The 20,723-nt window shown below is 47.9% G+C and overlaps 1 protein-coding gene across 1 annotated transcript in view; it reads right to left on the bottom strand.

The window, feature by feature from the left end:
- The window catches only part of ATOH8 (atonal bHLH transcription factor 8), a 30,842-nt gene extending 14,257 nt beyond the window's left edge, over positions 1 to 16,585 (bottom strand). The window contains exons 1-2 of the mRNA XM_083440955.1: positions 15,753 to 16,585; positions 3,751 to 3,942 (exon numbers count right to left, since the gene is read on the bottom strand). Coding sequence (XP_083297081.1) covers positions 3,751 to 3,942; positions 15,753 to 16,319 — 759 coding nt within the window. The 5' untranslated portion in view covers positions 16,320 to 16,585. The remainder of the gene's footprint in view (positions 1 to 3,750; positions 3,943 to 15,752) is intronic.
- Positions 16,586 to 20,723: the final 4,138 nt, after the last annotated feature.

Genomic DNA, 20,723 nt, shown 5'->3' with positions numbered 1-20,723 from the left:
CGTGCACGGAGTCTGCCTGGCGGACGCAAGCCCCACGCTGCCGTTTCTGGCAGCACGGTGCCCCGAGCCACCGTGTCACTCCCAGGAGAGACGCGTGGCCTGGGTGCGCTGCAGGCTAGGCCCCGTGGTAGATGCTGCCCCCCCCCGCGGCGTGCCATTTTGTCACCCCTTCAGGGATGACACCCGGGGCGGAGTGGGCCACACCCCCCTCCCTATGCTCCTGCCACAGAGTGCTTCAACCTGCACGGTTTAATTTTAAACCTGACATCAAGTTTCATCCATGTAGTTTAAAATTCACCTATCGAACTTGTCCCATCAGGGAGAGAAGTATGCAGCTTGCTCTCCTGATCCAAGCCCCTTCCCCTAAATTTATGGGGTCAATTCATTTTTCGACCTAACCTCTCTGTGAAAAAAAGGCTGTTGCACCTGCCTGCAAATCAATGCTGATTCTGCTATTGGCTTACCCCATATGTGCATTTATTCAATTCAGCCAGGCATGTCCAAAGTCCGTTCCGAGGGCCTAATCTGGCCTGCCTGTCGATTTTATCCGGCCCCTGTGGCAGTGTATGTCCTGGGGTAAAATCCTTAAAAAAGCTCAACTTTGGTCGGCCCTTACGCATGTTCACTTCATTAAATCTGGCCCTCTTTGAAAAAAGTTTGGGCACCCCTGAAAGCCTTTTCCTTTTCTTCTTTTCTTTTGCCAATTTTTCAAAGCTAACAAATTGCTCCAGGGGAGGCAACTTTGTGATGTCACAGAGGTGGACCGCCAGTGATCCATGTGCTTGACTACGGCTGGCAAATGTACAGAACAAAGTTTCTGGCCCTGATCCTAATTTGCATTCCCTCCACAATCCTCTGATTTAGCCATGCTGATCTACCAATAAGTCTCTGATGGAGAAGAATGGGGTCGTATTGCTGTGTCTATTTATAAACTACATTTTAATGAAATGATTGCTAGGATAAACAGAAATCACATTGTTCTGCGGAGTAGGTAACTCTTAAGAGTCAAGAAGTATCCCTCAAGCTTAGCTATCCATTTGCCCATTAAAACCCAGCTGATTTATTACCCTGCATGCAACCGAGTCTGAAATGCAGACAGGAAGTTCACTCGTAGTTTACAGATCTCTTTTTGTCATAAAACCCTGAGCAAAGGCATCAATCTCTCCTCTAATTTATCCATGTCACTTTCTGGGCGGAAAACTGATGGAAGACTTGGTTTCCTCCTTAGCATAGTTTGATGAAGATTTCAACTCATTGACTAAGGGTTTTAAGTTAACCTAAAGGAATGCAGTGCATGACAGGTTTCTTGTTTATCTTTAATATTGGCATTTGCACCTCTCTTTTAAGTGTCTGTTCACATGGCAAAGTTGTGTAGTAGTTAGCCTAGTGTCAGGCTAGGAGAGGAGAGATCTCCATTCAAATCCCCTTTCATCAGTGAAACTCACTGGGTAATTCTGAGCCAGTCATTCCTGTCAGCATTATTTGTCTCAGGGGGTTGTTACGAGAATGAAAATGGAATAAGGATGCAGCCTTAAGCTCCTGGTATAAAAGGCAGGATATCAATATTTCTAAAAGCCTCCAGATGATTGCTTGATACTTCCCAGCATGCTATTACAGAACTGTGCCATATGTCTGGGAAACCCAGTTCACTCATAACTTGCCCTTGTGTGTTTTTAGATCCCCGTGAGAGTCCCATAAATCATCGGTAAAGGTAAAGGGACCCCGACCGTTAGGCCCAGTCGTGGACGACTCTGGGGTTGTGATGCTCATCTCCCTTTACTGGCTGAGGGAGCCAGCGTTTGTCCACAGACAGCTTCCAGGTCATGTGGCCAGCATGACTAAGCCACTTCTGGTGAAACCAGAGCAGCACACGGAAACACCGTTTACCTTCCCACTGGAGCGGTGCCTATTTATCTACTTGCACTTTGGCGTGCTTTCGAACTGTTAGGTTGGCAGGAGCTGGGACCGAGCAACATGAGTGGGGATTTGAACCACCAACCTTCTGATCGGCAAGCCCTAGGCTCTGTGGTTTAGACCACAGCGCCGCCCACGTCCCCATATAAATCATATGGGTGCACAAAAAGGCAAGCATAGGGTAGCTCCAGGATGATAGACAAAAGCGTGGGGAGAGCCAGTGGGTAAGCCTTCTTATCAGAAGGGGGAAATGCTAATTCAAGATTGCAACCTGCTAATTTAGGGGCCAACCTAACATGTCAGTACTCAGAGGGTAAAGAAGCAGTTCTGACAAGCCTGGATTCTGCTTTGGATGTCCATACCAGACAGGCTGGTGCCACTTCTGATTTTTTTGGGGGGCACATTAAATGGATTTTCTGTAGTCTGATAAAAGCTGGAAAACACAGAAGGAGAACATTTTGATGACCCTTGGGAGCATCCTGTTAGGATATTTCCGTTCCACCTTAAAAGGGAGCAGGCTTTGAGTCACAGAGTCTGCGTATTTCCTGCTCACAGGATGTTTCTGTTGTGTCTTTGCTTTCGTTTTCTCTCACTGCCGGAACTCTCTCAAGCAGGCAGTCATGGTTTTTCTTTGTTCTGATCAACGCTGAATAAACTTCTAAATAATGCTCTCCTGTGTGCATCTTTCATTGTGCATATCTGCTGATAGAGTGTGCAAGAGCTCTAGATCTTTGGCAAGCTATTTCTGGAGCTCCTGTCGCTAATTGCTGATACTGCGTGTCTACGGGAGATCAATGGACGTCCGGAGACGACATGGAGGTCAAGATGGACTTTGTCTCCCTGGCAGTATCCCAACACATCCTTGTTTTGGAAGTCATTCCCATGGCCTCCTGCATGGGAGCACACTCTCTGTTCATGGGGGTGAAGGTGTTGATATTTCTAAGTGGAGACACCAGAGCACTCAGTCCATGTTTAAAAGAATTTGTTCCTTTATTACTGCCCTACAAGTAGTGCTGCTTAACTCACCATAAAACTTTAGCTTTCCCTTTCAACCCCTCATTATCTCACAGCCTAAATTACACTAATTGCCCTCTGTTTGCTGATATTCCAACAGAAAGAAGTTACCCAAACTAGTCATTCTGAAGATAGGAAGGCAAGGCCACAGTGAGGCCTCCTTAATCCTCAAGAGGCAGAACCCACAATTCTTTCTCACTGCCTCCAACTTTCTCAGGTGCCAGGGAAGTGAGAACAGCAGCCCAACCTGCTTGGCAGGGGGTTGGACTCGATGGCCCTTGTGGTCTCTTCCAACTCTATGATTCTGTGTGTTTGTGTGCGGTTTGAAGCCCTGGCAAATACGCAACGTTGCGATACTCTCAAGCCAATCAGGTGTTGAAGTCTCAGGGGAATGGGGTGGTGTTAAAAACTACAGTTCCACCACTGGCGGTGAGGGTTGGTTCAGAGAGAGATTAATCACCTTGTCTTGTTGCCTTTTGCTCCCCTCCTCAGAGATTACATTAAACAACACTGAAAAACATAGTTGAATAACTGTGTTTTTATGGTTTGCAAATAGTGTCCTAGAGATGGCTGTTTTCAGGGACTGCAGCGGCATAGCTTCATCAATATTACTCTTGTATTCAAACATAGAAAGGAATGCAAGTGAAGCATGTAAATAAACTTCCATTAGAACGTAAATAAAAAGGTGAAAGGATGCAGAAGACTGGAGAAAGGCATAAGCGTAAACAACCAACAGCAAAAAGAACCAGCAAATGTTGGTAAGACTAAAGAGGTTACGCATCCATTTATAACTGGCTGTCATTTTATCCTCCCGAAACATACCTTCCTTTTTTTAGACCTCCCTTCCGCTTGCAAGGTCCTAGTGCACTGCTCCACACATTCCGAGAAGCTCATGTTGCTGTGGTCGGCACTGTAATCCAGGTTGGCTAGTCTAGCCAAGGAGAGTATATAGTTACATGCTATCCTCAGGATGGCCAGTTTGGATAGCTTCTGTCCATAGGAATAGCAGGGAACCTAGAAAGACCAAGAAGAGCAAATTAGGGCGGATCATCAAGACTCAACACTTGAAAGGCTACCAGGTACACCTCTTTGCTCCTGTTTCATCTTGCGAAATATCGATGGGCAACTGCAGATGTGAAACTGTAACATTACCATAGATAGCAATGATAAAACCTCAGATGCCGAGCCTCTGTGTTATACAACATGCAGCTGTTGGTAAATAAATAAATAAATAAATAAATAAATAAATCATCATCATCATCAAATTTCTTGCTCCTTTTATTTGCAAAGGGGTAACAATCCTGTTCTTGCTATTTTCCCGGAGAACAGCTACCGCTCGTTACATAGGACAAACATTACATGCATAAATAAATAAATAGTCAGATGTTGCATATTCTACTGAATGTATGGAACTCAAGCTATTGTCCATGCATAAACCTCAGATGGGACTGCTATAGAAACCATTGATTGACCTACATCATTCCAGGCTTGCAGCCGCAGACATCTGCCAACTGCTACAGAAGCTACCATGGTGAAGCCACGAGATCAACCTAAATGTGTTGATGCCACTGTGTGAACAAAAACAACAGTAGCAGCAGTTTTCAAGCACTTATTTCAGAAGTCTGCATAACTGACCGAGGGAGGCAACGGGGCAAAATAAATAAAGTGAAAAGCAAAATCTCTCAGACAACTTTCAGCTCTCCCCAGACCTGTTGTCTGTCTCTATGCGCATTAACCTGGGAGTAAACACAATAATAGGGAGGCTGGTGGCGCTGTGGGTTAAAGCCTCAGTACCTAGGGCTTGCCGATCGAAAGGTCGGCAGTTCGAATCCCCGCAGCGGGGTGCGCTCCCGCTGTTCGGTCCCAGCGCCTGCCAACCTAGCAGTTCAAAAGCACCCCTGGGTGCAAGTAGATAAATAGGGACCGCTTACTAGCGGGAAGGTAAACGGCGTTTCTGTGTGCGGCTCTGGCTCGCCAGAGCAGCGATGTCACGCTGGCCACGTGACCCAGAAGTGTCTGCGGACAGCGCTGGCCCCCGGCCTCTTTGAGTGAGATGGGCGCACAACCCTAGAGTCTGTCAAGACTGGCCCGTATGGGCAGGGGTACCTTTAAACACAATAATATGATCATTTGCAGCTAAGTTGCATAATAGCTGGGTTATACAAGATGATGCTTTAGGTTTCTTAAGTAGATGTCACATAAACATTGGTGGTGTTACTGCTGCTTGAAGGTGTCTAAGTGGCTACCCTAGTTCCTTTCCCTGACCATAGCCCATTTCATTTCCTAACACCACCATAGCTAGCTCACAGGTGTGTTCAGGTGGAGTCCCTTGGAGTCTTCCCATTGTTCAGGGTTTCTGGGGTCTTTCTTCACCAGAAGTCTAGACTGTGACTTGTTTCCTCAACTCCACTGTCACTGTGGCCTCAGCTCTACCAAATACTGTTACTGGAGTCCTCTCCTGCAAGCATTCGCAGCTTTCAGGTGGGCTACTCAGTCTTCATGAGCTGCCAGCCTCTGCTGCTTCTGACTCTTTCTCTCCAGGCTTCTTCGTGCCTCTTCAGAGTTCATCAAGGCTTGCCTGACTGAGCCTCATAACTATCCTGAGCTTGGTCTTGTTTTCCCATCAGCTTGTTCTGAAGGAATTCCAAGTCTCCATTGGCCTATAATGATGGACTGATACAAATGACCACCTTTGGATGCTAGAGCTCTGTACATAAGAGGCAAAATCTTGAAAGTGAACAGTCGCACCCTTAACAACAGTGACTATCACAGATTAGCTGCCACTTGGAGGATTGCTGGGTACATTTGTGTTTCTCAAACAGTGGGCAGTGGGCCTCAGTGCCAAAGCCTGCCCAGCGCCTCCTCACTTGCCTGCCCCAACTCCTAACCATATCCAGTGTCAACACAAGCAACTACTTGCATGCTGAGTAAAGGTGCCTTGGGGAAAGATGTTCAGAGCGGGAGAAAGTGTGGGAATCAGACGCTAGTTCCCATTTGCAGAGGAAGACAGCCCTGGGTCCTTTGACCCTTCAACTAGTTCTCTTTTCTCCTCCTATAAAAACCATGTAAGACAGTCTCTTTTAAAGTTCAAAGAACAAATAACTTTTACTTAGTGTACTTGCAGTTGCAGATTAAAAATACCATGAGGGAGATGATAATTAAGTCGCAAAAACATCTTACATAGATTTGACTGGCATTTACAGACTGGCTGGTACTCTGAGGCAGACAGTGGCACAACATAACATCCCTGCTGCCCTTACTGTTAAGACTGTTAACTGGCACAACTGTACCAATTGCCATAGAGTGCAAGACATCACAGAGTTCGACAGCTCTTGCAATTAATGCTTCACATATGCATTTTGGATGCTAGCATCCCACAGAAAGGAGGACCAAAGGAGGTGTTGAAGGAGAATAGAAAGTGAGATTCAAGGTTAGTATTTATTAACAACAAATGAATTCATAAGCTGGGAATGAATATGAAAGATGCTACAGGAGGAAGAAGTGAATGTAAAAGGACCAGGGAGGAGGGAAACTGGTACATGGGCGTATCCCGGGGGGGGAGCAGCTGTCCCCCCACATCAAGTAAATAAATAAAAAATACTTAACTAACTGGCCAACTGTGTCAAAGATAACTTGGTTCTGCTCCTCTAACATAAAAAGTAATTATTATTACTTTTTCTTGTGAGTTTTTCTTTATACTGGGAGGGAGTAATTCAGAGCAGTGAAGAGATACTTAACCTGTTCCTACCTGGTGGGTGTTGGTTTTTTACTGCAGGTTTCCTTTGAAAGTACTGTATTTTTCGCTCTATAAGACGCACTTTTTCCCTCCTAAAAAGTAAGGGGAAATGTGTGTGTGTCTTATGGAGTGAATGCAGGCTGCGCAGCTATCCCAAAAGCCAGAACAGCAAGAGGGAGCGCAGCGAAAGCGGCAATCCCTCTTGCTGTTCTGGCTTCTGGAATTCAGAATATTTTTTTTTCTTGTTTTCCTCCTCTAAAAACTAGGTGCGTCTTATGGTCTGGTGCGTCTTATGGAGCGAAAAATACGGTAATTTCCCCCTCCAGGGGCCCAGATGAATGCATGGGGGGGGGCAGGCACACATCTGGAACCCTGTGGGGAAGAAGTAGGTTGGACAATGGTATATCAAGTGGGAAAGTGACCACAGGGGAAGAATTAAGCATTCCCTGCTGCCAAAGCTTCTCTGTTCCATACTGGTCTGCTACTGATTGTTTTTTGGGTGGGTGGGTAAGCTTTTTCAGGGAGAGTTACATATCTGAATATGTAACATCTAGTTCAGCTCTCCGAATTTCCTCCTTTGGAGATGAATTAAATCAAGTCTTTGAAGCTTACTCTACATGAGCTTCTTACAGAAGATTTGAAACACATGGTTTGCATTTCCCCCCCTACGTAGACATGTTATCTGTGCAGGAAATTCACCATATCTAAAAATTTGAAGGAACCCACAAAGTAGGTATGCTGAAAATACTCAAAGGGGGGGGGGGGGGGAAGCATGCAGCAATGTGCTCAAAAAAAATAACGTTGTTGTTCTGCAAATGAAGTCTTCCAAAACAAATCTTGGCTTCCAAGACAAATCTTGGTTTATCTGGAGAGAAACAAACCATGAAGATTTGTTTGCATATGATGGTAAGCTTAGACTTATGGTTTGTTGCTCCTGGCTTGAAGTGCAAAGCAAAACATGAGGAGTTCAGCAGCACGCAGTCGCGCACTGTAAGCCATGTTCGCAGTAAGCCATGGTTTTGGGCAGGGATGGAGAACCTCAAATCCAGGGGCCAAAACTGCCTCCCCCCAGTTTATTTTTATATGGCACTTGGAACTCTTCCCACCAGTGGCGTAGCGTGGGGGGTGCAGGGGGGCCGGCCGCACTGGGCGCAACATCTGGGGGGGCGCACTCGCAGCTCTCTGCCCCTACCTGGCTCACTCACTCTAGGAGGCAAAATTACTTGCCTTGCCCCGGGTGCTGACAACCCACGCTACACCACTGCTTCCCACACCACATTTCTCACAGGCCCTGCTTCTCACCCTGCTCTTGAACTCTTGCTCCTCTAGATGGAAGATAGAGAGGGGAGTGTCAGCGGATGTGGACACTTGCCCATTGTGCAAAAGTAAAATGTGCGCTTGGTGACTCCGTCCACCGCTGGCCCATGGCCTGCGAAGATTGCACAGAAGGGAATGTGACCTCCCCAGACTGAAGAAGCTTCTCCACCCCTTGCTTATGACTTTCCATGATGCGTAAATTTGGTTAGTATCTCCCTTCCAGCCAGCAACATCAACAGTTTATCAAACTGTATGGAATATTCCTTCTGCTACAGGGGATGGAGAAAATCACTTGACAGGCATGGACAAGGAGACAGGGCTAGAGTTTTGTGGCAATCTTATCATAATCTGCTTTAATTGGTAAGTAAGATCATGGCCACTGGTCCCATCACCTCCTGGCAAATAGAAGGGGAAGAAATGGAGGCAGTGAGAGATTTTACTTTCTTGGGCTCCATGATCACTGCAGATGGTGACAGCAGCCACGAAATTAAAAGACGCCTGCTTCTTGGGAGAAAAGCAATGATAAACCTAGACAGCATCTTAAAAAGTAGAGAAATCACCTTTCCAACAAAGGTCCGTATAGTTAAAGCTATGGTTTTCCCAGTAGTGATGTATGGAAGTGAGAGCTGGACTATAAAGAAGGCTGATCACCAAAGAATTGATGCTTTTGAATTATGGTGCTGGAGGAGACTCTTGAGAGTCCCATGGACTGCAAGAAGATCAGACCTATCCATTCTTAAGGAAATCAGCCCTGAGTGGTCACTGGAAGGGCAGATCCTGAAGCTGAGGCTCCAATACTTTGGCCACCTCATGAGAAGAGACGACTCCCTGGAAAAGACCCTGATGTTGGGAAAGATGGAGGGCACAAGGAGAAGGAGACGACAGAGGACGAGATGGTTGGACAGTGTTCTCGAAGCTACCAGCATGAGTTTGACCAAACTGCGGGAGGCAGTAGAAGACATGGGGGCCTGGAGTGCTCTGGTCCATGGGGTCACAAAGAGTCAGACACAACTAAATGACTAAACAACAGCAACAACAAGTTGTCACAGAAAAAAAGATCAGTCACAACATCAAAATCCCATGCTGAGCTTCTGCTCTTTCTGGAGAGCCTCTCTTATGCAAAGCAGGGAACTTGTGGCTCTCAGGATGTTGTCTGACCACAACTCCCATTATTCCCAAACACTGGCCAAGCTAGCAAGGTCGCATGGGAGCTGCTGCTCAACAACATTTGGAGGGTAATCTTCTAGCAACTTCAGAATTGGCTCTGCAGAGTCAAAATAGGTAAGAGGTATATTAAACTGTTGAAAGAATATGCAAGATTTGAAGCTACAGAAACAGTAGTAGAAAGGACAGGTAATTTGTGCTCAGTTATGAATACAGCAAAGCAACATCCATGCACATGTAAATACTTCCAAGAAAATAGCTAGACCACAAACCATTTAGCACATCAAAAGCTGTACTTAAGTCAGTAGGGTATTAATTACTGTTGTAACAAGCCAAGATTCCTGTTCAGCTCATTGTTCTTGGTTTTTCGCAACGTTTATACACAGTGTTGTTTATAAAGTCCTTGATGTGATTAAAACATTGAAATGTTACTAAACTGAGATAAAGCAGCCGTTCTACTTACTATATTAGGTTGTTTAACCGCTTTTTCTGTTTATGCAACAAAACCTTAATTCTGATGTGGCTGAAGGTGAACATCTGCCATATTACACAACAACAAGTAAGATGTGTTTCAACCTTTGCAAAATAGAACTAAATGATGGCTCTACTTAGATGTTATGGGGGCTGTATAGCTGTAGCCAAGCCAGATCTTCCCCAATATATCTCGTTGGACAACAAAGGCAACATCGGCCCCTTCCCACAACAAACCTCCTTCAGTCATTCTCCTGTCACACAAAAAAACAGTTGTGTGAGAGCAAGTGTGGGGCTGCACTCACTTGCCCCTAATTTCCCATTCACACGAAGCACAGAACCTCCTTGTTGTGGGGGTAGGTTTTCCAGTCATCCCAGCATTGAGCATCAACTGATGTGTGTGTGTGTGGGGGGGGTCTTTCCTGCTTGGTTGCTATCTAGCCCACCCGTGCTGGCCAACTTTGCCAGATGGGCACGTCCACCCACCTGCCAGTCATCACCTGATGTCATTGTGATAGCTGATAACACAAAGTTGTCAGAATTAGTCCACAGAGGAAGACAAAGATTTGGCCTGCTGGGCCACAAAGGTTCCTCATCTTTAATTTAATACTTAGGATGGTGGGCAAAAGTCCCCAGACCAACAGTCCATGTCAATCTTCTGGAACCAACTTTCAAGTAAAGACTGAAACCACCATAGCATCGTGTTGCTAAGTCAGTTTTTGCCATGCAGTTTTTGCAGCTTTTCAGAATGCTTCACTCTGAATAAAGAGAAGTCGGCTGTGGCTGGCACTAAAAAGCCAGCGCCAACGGTATTGCCAACTGCTGGGGCACATCTGCAACTATTTCCAGAATGTTCATTCTGTAAAAGGTAAAGGGACCCCTGACCATTAGGTCCAGTCGCAGATGACTCTGGGGTTACGGCGCTCATCTCGCTTTATTGGCCGAGGGAGCCAGTGTACAGCTTCTGGGTCATGTGGCCAGCATGACTAAGCTGCTTCTGGCGAACCAGAGCAGTGCACAGAAACGCCGTTTACCTTCCTGCCAGAGTGGTACCTATTTATCTACTTGCACTTTGATGTGCTTTCGAACTGCTAGGTTGGCAGGAGCAGGGACCGAGCAATGGGAGCTCACCCCATCGCGGGGATTCGAACCGCCAACCTTCTGACCGGCAAGCCCTAGGCTCTGTGGTTTAGACCACAGTGCCACCCATGTCCCTCAACCACTGACTTAGGGAGAAGCATTCAAGCAGTAATCATCTTCATGACAACCAATCAGTCTTCTTAGCAAAATGATTGTGCATGTACCATGTCCAAGCAGATAAAGTAGAGAGAACAGGCAAGCATGCTGTCTGAATGAACATTCATCTACTGATATACTAGGGAAATTTGCAACATTCAGTTGCAGCGGGGTTCTTTCCCTGGAAGAATTTGCTGTTCTTCACTGCTGAAGTTTGTCTTTGCCAAAGCCTATACACCACAGTATAGGTACTGACTACAAACAGAATGATAATGTTCTTGGCTCTTCTTTCCTTACACTTCCTTCCAATATATCCACATATATATTTGTATCCGCACTTCACACAGAGCCAAGCATAACATATGACCAAAGTTTGCAAAAGACTTTGCAAAAAACCCCCCACTAAACAGCAATTCCCTGCCCCCCCCACCCCACAAAGGCTCACTGCTTTCAGACAATTTAATATAATAAGGGAGGGAGACAGGGAGAGAGATAGGGAGGAGGAACTTAAGTCTTTTTGAGGTTCACAGGAAGCAGGTATACCTTTTTCAAGAGTCTAAGACCAACAGGGTAAACTTCAGGACAGCTTGGTGAGCTTTATGAGCTGGATTCACGCTACTCTCTCAGACAGTGTTCATTCAGAAAAGTTTACTCTGTGATATTGTGTCTTAAATAGGAACAAAGGATACCAGTTTTGCCTTGGGATTTATTTCTTGTTTAGGCTTGTGGCTGGGTCTTTCTTTGGAAGCTCAAATATGGTTTACATCGAGGGTGAGAAACCTGCAGCTCTACAGGCATTGGACATCCAATTCCCATCAACCCCAGCCTGCGTGACCAAAGATGGGTACTGTAGTCCAATGACACCAGGAGGCCACAGGTTACCCATCCTTGCCTTGAATGAAGTTTAATTCCAGAAATCTCCACCAAGGTACAGGATCGTAATTTCAGAGCTTCAAAAATGCTTCAGAATCAGGTGCTCCGAAAGTCCCAGTGCTGAAGGCAATTTATCAAGCCACTTCCTCCTACGGGTGATGAGATAGCAAGAGAAGTCATTTGAGTGTTCAATTGTTCAATGAGTGTTCATTGATGCCCATAGGAATGTCTCCACCCCCATCGTTCAGCCTGGACACTGAGATCCAGCGCCGAGGGCTTTCTGGCGGTTCCCTCATTGCGAGAAGTGAGGTTATAGGGAACAAGACAGAGGGCCTTCTCGGTAGTGGCGCCCACCCTCCCTTCAGATGTGAAGGAAATAAGCAGTTATCCTATCTTTAAAAGACATCTGAAGGCAGCCCTGTTTAGGGAAGTTTAGGGAAGCATACTATTTAATGCTGTATTGTTTTTAACACTTGATTGGAAGCCGCCCAGAGTGGCTAGGGAAACTCAGCCAGATGGGCGGGGTATAAATAAATTATTATTATTATTATTATTATTATTATTATTATTATTAAGCATAATACAATGACCCATCAGAGATCCTGCTTTTCAATGGCACATGAATTCTCATTCTTGCAGTCAGTGTTAGGCAACAGCTAAAGTATATTGACAGAAAAAGTCAATACAAATGTTCCTCATCCTCAGCAGTTATGCTTTTACCTATCTGCCGAGAAGCAGAAAAATAGAATCACAGAACTGTAGAGTTGGAAGGGACCCTGAGGGTCATCTAGTCCAACCCCCTGAAATGCAGGAATCTCAACTAAATCATCCATGACATGTGGCCATCCAACCTCTGCTTAAAAACCTCAAAGGACGGAGAGTCCATCACCTCCCGAGGGAGTCCATTGCACTGTTGAACAGCTCTTGCTGCCAGAAAGTTCTTTCTGGTGTTTAGTCAAATCTCCTTTCTTGTAACTTGAATCCATTGGCTTGGGTTCTACCCTTCAGAGCAAGACGGAACAAGCTTACTCCATCTTCCATTTGGCAGCCCTTTAGATATTTGGGACGCGGGTGGCGCTGTGGGTAAAACCTCAGTGCCTAGGACTTGCCGATCACATGGTCGGCGGTTCGAATCCCGGCAGCGGGGTGCGCTCCCGTCGTTCGGTCCCAGCGCCTGCCCACCTAGCAGTTCGAAAGCACCTCTGGGGGCAAGTAGATAAATAGGGACCGCTTACCAGCGGGAAGGTAAACGGCGTTCCGTGTGCTGCGCTGGCTCGCCAGATGCAGATTGTCACGCTGGCCACGTGACCCGGAAGTGTCTGGGGACAGCGCTGGCTCCTGGCCTATAGAGTGAGATGAGCGCACAACCCTAGAGTCTGGCAAGACTGGCCCGTACGGGCAGGGGTACCTTTACCTTTAGATATTTGAAGATGGCTCTCACATCTCCTTTCAGTCTCCTCTTTATCAAGCTAAACATACCCAACTCCTTCAACTGTTCCTCATAAGGCTTGGTTTCCACACCCTTGATCATCTTTGCACATGCTCCAGCTTGTGAATATTCTTCTTGGATTGTGGTGCCCAGAACTGTGCACATGACTCCAGCTGGGGTCTGACCAAGGCAGAATAGCTGTAAATGTGGATCACAGCATCCCTTTTGGTCATGTTTGGATTTTAATAACTTAATGTGGTGACTGGACATGACATTTGTGGTCTTTGACCAGGCAGTGAGTACCACTTCAAATGCTATCCAAAGTGTTAGAAAGCCTCTTTCTCATTTAGGATCTTCATTTTAACTTGAGGATCCCATTCAAGAGGGAATGGAAATCTGTTTTCTGGTGTCAAAAGGCTCTTATAAACAGAGAATTTGACTGAAACTGAATGTATGCAGATCAGTCTTACATTTATTTTTTCTTTGCTTTTAACTTGTGTTTATATCTTTTTATTATGCTATTGTTTGGTTTTCTGTTTCTATATTGTACACCACTGTGATATTTCTTATCACATGGTGGTACATCAACATTTTTATGAATAAATAAAACTCCCGTCAGCCCCGGGGCGTGTGGCTGTTTTGAACTAAACTTCCCCATCAACTCTAGCACAGTACAGGAGCTGTAGTCCAAATTACCAGGTTTTTAATGTCCACACGAGCTCTGCTTTTGTGGCACAAGTCGCAAAAATGCAATTAATGAACAATACGGATACGGATATTAAGCCTTGGCCATTGTCTGCGAGGGCTGGTAGGAGCTAGTGTCCAAAGAAGGGCAACAGCCTGGTTCTAAACAATACTTTCTAAAATTGTGTGGGAGACAAGCAGAGGGAACAAGCTTGTTTTCTCCTGCTCTGGAGGGTAGGATGGCTTCAAGTTACAATAAAGGAGATTCTGAAGAAACATCAGGAAGAACTTTCTGACAGTAAGAACTGTTCCAAGGTGAAACGGTCTCCAAAAGTAGGTTGTGGTCTCTCCTTCCTTGGAGGTTTTTAAGCAGAGGTCAGATGGCCGTCTATCTTGGATACTTTGGCTGAGATTCCTGCTTTGCAGGGGGTTGGACTAGATGACCCCTTGGAGCCCCTTCCAACTCTACAATTCTATGATTCTATGATCTCCCATCATTCCTGACCATCGGCCATATTGGCTGGAGTGGATGAGGCCAATAATATCCTGGGGGGCACCATGTTGGTGACTTCTGTCTTACACACACACACACAATCCAAGGGGGAGGCAGGATTTTTAACAAATACAACTTGGATTTCAGAGCTTGCCCCCCCCTGCCTCTCTCTCTCTCTCTCTCTCTCTCTCTCTCTCTCTCACACACACACACACCCTTGGAAAACATGTTATGAGCACAGAACTGGCCAACTGACAGGAAAGTGTATTTGATTAACAGGAAGATATAATTTTCACCTAGCATGAGACCTGTGTGAACTTTTGATAATAGCAAAGCTTCATCCAAGTTGAGTTTTTTGGCATGGGATGGGGGGGGGGAGGCAATTACAGGTCAACGCAAATCACAGTGTCAAGCCGAGAGCCACATACCATTCATTGTTTAAGCATCCTAGGAGAGAACCCAACGTTCTTTCGGAGCTTTCTACCCAAGCAAAACAGCCCCTTCCCTGCAACCCAAATAATCAGATTAAGAATTAAGGCCAACATCTCGTGAGCAAAGCGTTGAACGGCCCTTGGGCGACGCTGCGTGTTGTAAAGGTCACCAACAAGTAATCTGCTTCTTTGGGTAACCAATGATGCAAAGTGCAAGCATTTCACTCTTACATCTCTTTTAAAGAAGAACCAATTATGGAAGTAGGACTGATTTGAGCACAGCCTGGCATTTGCCGTAACAGGGGTGCTAAGTTGAATCAAATATTGGGAGGGGGAAGTAAATCCTACCCCACATAATCACATGACGTGGTGCATCGACACCATATGAATGGCAACTTTTTGGGGGGAGGAGGCCCCCTCAAATATTTTATTGAGGAGACTAGAAGGGCCTCAGCCCCTAGGAGTTGACTCCAGTGGCGTAGCGTGGGGGGTGCAGGGGGGGCCGGCCGCACCGGGCGCAACATCGGGGGGGGGGGCGTTCGCACTCGCAGCTCTCTGCCCCTACTAAAATCCACGGGTTAGGCGGCGCAAATTACTTGCCTTGCCCCGGGTGCTGACAACCCACGCTACGCCACTGGTTGACTCCTATGTGCTGTAGGGTCCAACCTAAGTTTACCAGGACCCTAGCAGAGGGGGCAGGATTTGGACGCCATCCTGCAGGGAAGAGAGCTCTGACCCAAGGTGTACAGCCCCCCAAGAAATCCTGACCCAGAGCTACTGAAATAAGCAAGGCACTTAGTTTCATGAGGTTATCACTATCTTAGTTAGTGGCATGGGATTTCTCGTTTTTGTCCCCCCCCCCTTCCAATTTCAGGGCTCCCTGGACCCTGGTTTTAATGCTACGGCTTCAAAGGCGCGCAGAGGAGAGCGTTCCTCTGAGCATACGCAGAGCGCCGGCTCCTTCTCCCGAGGGGGGTCCCTGCCGCTTACCTGTTTCCTCAGAGCCTCGAAGGCGGCGCTGATGGTGTGCACGCGGGTCCTCTCGCGGGCGTTGGCCAGCAGCCGCCTCGTCTGCTGGATGGCGCGGATCTCCGGGGACGCTCCCGCCGCCTCGCCCGCCCGACGCCCGGGCGACAGGGACGGCTCGCCGCCGCCGCCGTATGTGGGGACGCGCGAAACGGGCGGGAAGGGGCTCTCGAGCGGCCGGCACGCCATAACCCGGGTGGGCAGCGGCAAGCTGGGCTCGGAGAAAGCCTGGCCGCCCCCCAGACGGAGCGGCCCCTCGACGTCTTTCCTCGACGGGCGCGGGTGAGGCGCCAGCAGCCCCGCGGGGAAGGCGCCTTTCCTCGCCTCAGCGCCGCCCGCCTCGCCGCCGCTTTCGGGAGCCCTGTCCGGAGCGCCCGCCGAGGCCGCGCGGGAGCTCCGTCCGCCGCCGCTGAGGCGCTGCTTGGCGGGCTCTTTGCTCCGCTTCCTGTGGAGCTTCTGGATGCCGCCGAGCTCCTTGAGGCAGAGGCGCCCCCAGCGCTCCTCGTCGCCGGCCAGCGGCAGGTTCCTCATGGCGGGAGCCCGCCAGAGAGCCTCTCCGCCTCTCCGACGCCGCTGCCGCTGCTGCTGCCCTGGCCAGCCGGGCTGTGCCCAAGCCCGAGCCGGATCAGCGCGTCATCTGGAGTCCCCGCCGCGCCGCCAGCCTCGCTGCGGAATGCGCGCCGCGGCGGAGAGACCCATCTGTGTTTGCTTAGCCGCCGTTGACACAGGAGCCCCTCGGGCGGGATCAGTCGGCTCGCCGGCGGCCTCTTGCCAGCGGGACGCCCGCCCGCCCGCCGCGCCCGCCTCCCGCGGCGCCCACGCTGCCCTGCCGGTGCCCGAAGGAGCACGGAGCGCTGCCCGAACAGCTGCGCTGCCCGTCTCTCTCCCGCTTTGTGCTCATGTTATTGCATCGCGCCGATTAAAGGCAGGCGCCTCCCCGCTCCCTGGGATTCCCGCCCCGCCACCGCCGAATCATCTCCATTTTTAAAGGTCCAAGGGCTGATAAGAATGAATGGCAGATGCCCGGGGTCATCCCGCTGCAAACTGTGGGGTGGGAGGGGGTATTTGACAGCCGCACCTTGGTTCTCAAACGTAACCCGTTCCAAAACCAAAGCGTTCCAAAACCGAGGCGTGCTTTCCCATAGAAAGGAATGCAAAACGGATTAATCCGTTCCGGACTTTTAGAAACAACCCCTGAAACAGCAATTTAACATGATGTTTACTATCTAAGGAGAACATTGATCCGTCAAATGAAAGCAATGAGCAATGTACTGCAGTCATGAGGTTTGAAAATCATTAGATGCAGTTGATGGAAGTCTCAGGCTTATAGCCAAAATGTTGTATAGGATGAGAGGAGATGTTCTGTTCTGTTTGGGAAATGTATGTAAAAACTAAAAAAAGAAATGTATAATAAAAACAAAACAAAAAACAATGTACTGCAGTCACACAATCAATCAATCAATCAGTAGCTGAACTGGGTTCCACACAGTCTCTCTCTCTCTCTCTCTCTCTCTCACACACACACACACACACACACACACATAGCAAAGACAGACAGACCTCAGCGTAACACTCAAAACTGAAGTGTGGCACTCAAAGCGGAAGCGTAACACTCAAAATGGAGCATGTTCCGCTTCCGGAAAAAGTTTGCAAACCAGAACACTTACTTCTGGGTTTGCAGTGTTTGGGTTCCAAGTTGTATGAGTACCAAGGTGTTTGAGAACCAAGGTACCACTGTAATTGCAGCTGATCCTTCCAGACGTCCACATGTCTGGGTTGAAGAGAGCTTCAAAAGCCAGTCAGCAAAATTAAAAGCCTAGGAATTAGGCTATACAGCCAAATTTTTGAGCAAGTCCAGCTATGAAGGAAGCTGGCTCTCCCTTTCTTACCCCACTTAACAACGACTCAGGCCACAACTTGAGAAGCATGTTTAAAATTTCGTTGTCCCCGAAGGGGGCAATGACAATAAAGATATTATTATTATTATTATTATTATAAAAATCTAATTTAATTACTTATAATCTTGCATTGCTTCACAGCAATGGCAGCAATAAAAGCCATGCAGGCAAAATAATAATAATAATAATAATAATAATAATAATAATAATAATAATAATATCTTTATTGTCATTGCCCCCTTCGGGGACAACGAAATTACTTGACTGCTCCATAAAAACACTAATTAAACAATACAGTATAATACAGCAAGGGAGATTAGATGACTTTCAAAGTCCGGGCTTCCCATTCAGGGCCGAGATCGCTCTGGAGAAGAAGCTGTTCTTAAGACGGCTCGTTCTTGTCTTCATCGTCCTGTATCTCCGTCCCGACGGCAAGAGCTCGAAGAGACAGTGACCAGGATGCGATGGATCTTTTACTATGTCCAGTGCCTTCCTATGGCACCTTGTGGCATAAATCTGCTCTAAGGTGGAGAGTGGGCAGCCAACAATGCTCTCTGCTGCCTTAACAATCCTGCACAACCCCATCCTGTCCTGGGTAGTACAGCTTCCGTACCACACACATAAGCCATAAGTGAGCACGCTCTCAATGGCACAGTGATAGAAGGCAAGCAGCAGTTTCTGCGGAAGATGGTTTTTCCTTAGTATTCTCAAAAAATACAGTCTCTGCTGTAAATACTTACATTTACAGCATAACCAGCGTCAAGCATCAGCCTGAGCTGCAAACAAGCAGAGGCTGCATCTCACTGGTCAAAGGGGGGACGGACAGGAAGTACTATATGCTTCCTCTCCAAGAGAGGAGAGGAAATGACATCGCACAGAGCCCTCTCTACCAACTGTATTTCTATGGTCTGAGTATCTGCCTATCTGCAATACAGCTCTGTGGACTTAGCTCCTTCTCATGCTAATTAGCAAGAATATGCATTTTTTAGGTTTGGCTGCTAATCTCCCACACAAATATTTCTTCAGAGACGTGGAGAACCTTAAAAAAAACCCAAGTCTACTTCCCCACTCCTCTTCTATTTACATTCAAATGGATAAGCATGTAATGAATCAATCAAAACTCCTTCATTGGAGGTTTTTAAGCAGAGGTTGGATGGCCATCTGTCATGGATGCTTTAGCTGAAAATCCTGTATTGCAGGGGGTTGGACTAGATGACCCTCGGAACCCTTTCCAACTGTATGAGTCTGTGATTCATTAGTCAAGTGAAGTTTCCCATCTTGGGTAACAGGAGAGAATATATTTTCCTTCATTCTCCACATGCCAGGGAGATGAAAATGCCTACATCAGGGAGAATAAAAGAAGGCTGAACCATTTTTGAGGTGTTTGCTTCCCTTGCCCCCAAGGCTCGCTGCAGAGCGACACAAAAAGCCCCCTTTATATTTACCTTTTAACATTGGCAGCATGTGGGAGGTGTGGGGCTGTCTGGGTGCCCCTGCCCCTCTACCCCCCTGGGAGGTGGAGGTATGAAAGGGGGGCTGTATGTGCAGTGGCGTAGCGTGGGGCGTGTAGGGGGGGCCGGCCGCACCGGGCGCAACATCTGGGGGGGGCGCGCACTCGCACTCGCAGCTCTCTGCCCCCTGCTAAAATCCACGGGTTAGGGAGCGCAAATTACTTGCCTTGCCCCGGGTGCTGACAACCCACACTACGCCACTGTGTATGTGTGTCTGGCAGAACACACTGGAGACAATGCTGATGTTCGTTACTACTTCCCAGTTCTCTCAAAAGTTTGAAGCACTAAGAAGGAAAGTCCCTGAACCCCTAAATAAACATTGGGCTATCCCATGTCATAAAGGTAAAGGGACCCCTGACCATTAGGTCCAGTCGTGACCAACTCTGGGGTTGCGGTGCTCATCTCGCTTTATTGGCCGAGGGAGCCGGCGTACAGCTTCCGGGTCATGTGGCCAGCATGACTAAGCTGCTTCTGGCGAACCAGAGCAGCGTTTACCTTCCTGCTGGAGTGGTACCTATTTATCTACTTGACTTTGACGTGCTTTCGAACTGCTAGGTTGGCAGGAGCTGGGACCGAGCAACGGGAGCTCACCCCGTCGCGGGGATTCGAACCGCTGACCTTCTGATCGGCAAGCCCTAGCCTCTGTGGTTTAACCCACAGCGCCACCCGCATCCCTATCCTATATCATACATACCTGCAATTGGGGAACTCATCACCTTCAAGCACAACAAAGTTCCTCAGTCAAAATGATCACGCTTCTGAAATGATCACAAATGCAACAGGACACCATAATATCATTAAAAACAATAATTTATTGAGGGTGCCCACAGCAAACTTTGTTTCAGGCCAGGACAAATCACACGTGCAAAGGGAAGAAGATGCCAATGCAGCCTTCCTAGACCCAGTGGCGTAGCGTGGGGGGTGCAGGGGGGGGCGGCCGCACCGGGCACAACATCTGGGGGGGGCGCTCGCACTCGCAGCTCTCTGCCCCTACCTGGCTCACTCACTCTCTCTCACTGCAGTGCTGGCTGTGCGAATCCGATCCGAGCCGCCGGGTCGCCGCCCACTGTGGAGGGGAGGGTGCCAGGCGTGCGGTGCGGTGCGGAGAGAGAGCGAGGGACTATCTGGGGGAGGGACAGTGCAGCGGGGGGGGGGCGCTCAAATTACTTGCCTTGCCCCGGGTGCTGACAACCCACGCTACGCCCCTGCCTAGACCAAAACTTTCTGTGAGCATAGGGCACAGCCGAGGTTTTCGCACAACAAACAATAGCCAATATATGTAGGGGGGGAGTTACTGGGGGGGTGCCCACCCCAAAATGTGCTTTGAACCAGGACAAATCATACATCTAAACAAATGGGCAGTTGTCTTCTATGACACTGGTCTTCAGGTTGTGGGTCACAGCCTGATCCAAAGTGGATCACACCAGGAGCACCCTCACCATTCAAATATAAGGTAAAAGATGAAGATCTGGGTGCCCAAATGCATGTTTGGGTTAAAAGTGCTTCCTGGGTCTGAAAAGGTTGAA

Source organism: Podarcis tiliguerta (assembly GCF_965153285.1).
Source record: "Podarcis tiliguerta genome assembly, chromosome: 5".
Lineage (NCBI taxonomy): Eukaryota > Metazoa > Chordata > Lepidosauria > Squamata > Lacertidae > Podarcis > Podarcis tiliguerta.
The sequence above is the reverse complement of the archived record's forward strand: the minus strand, read 5'-3'. Positions and strand labels throughout refer to the sequence as shown.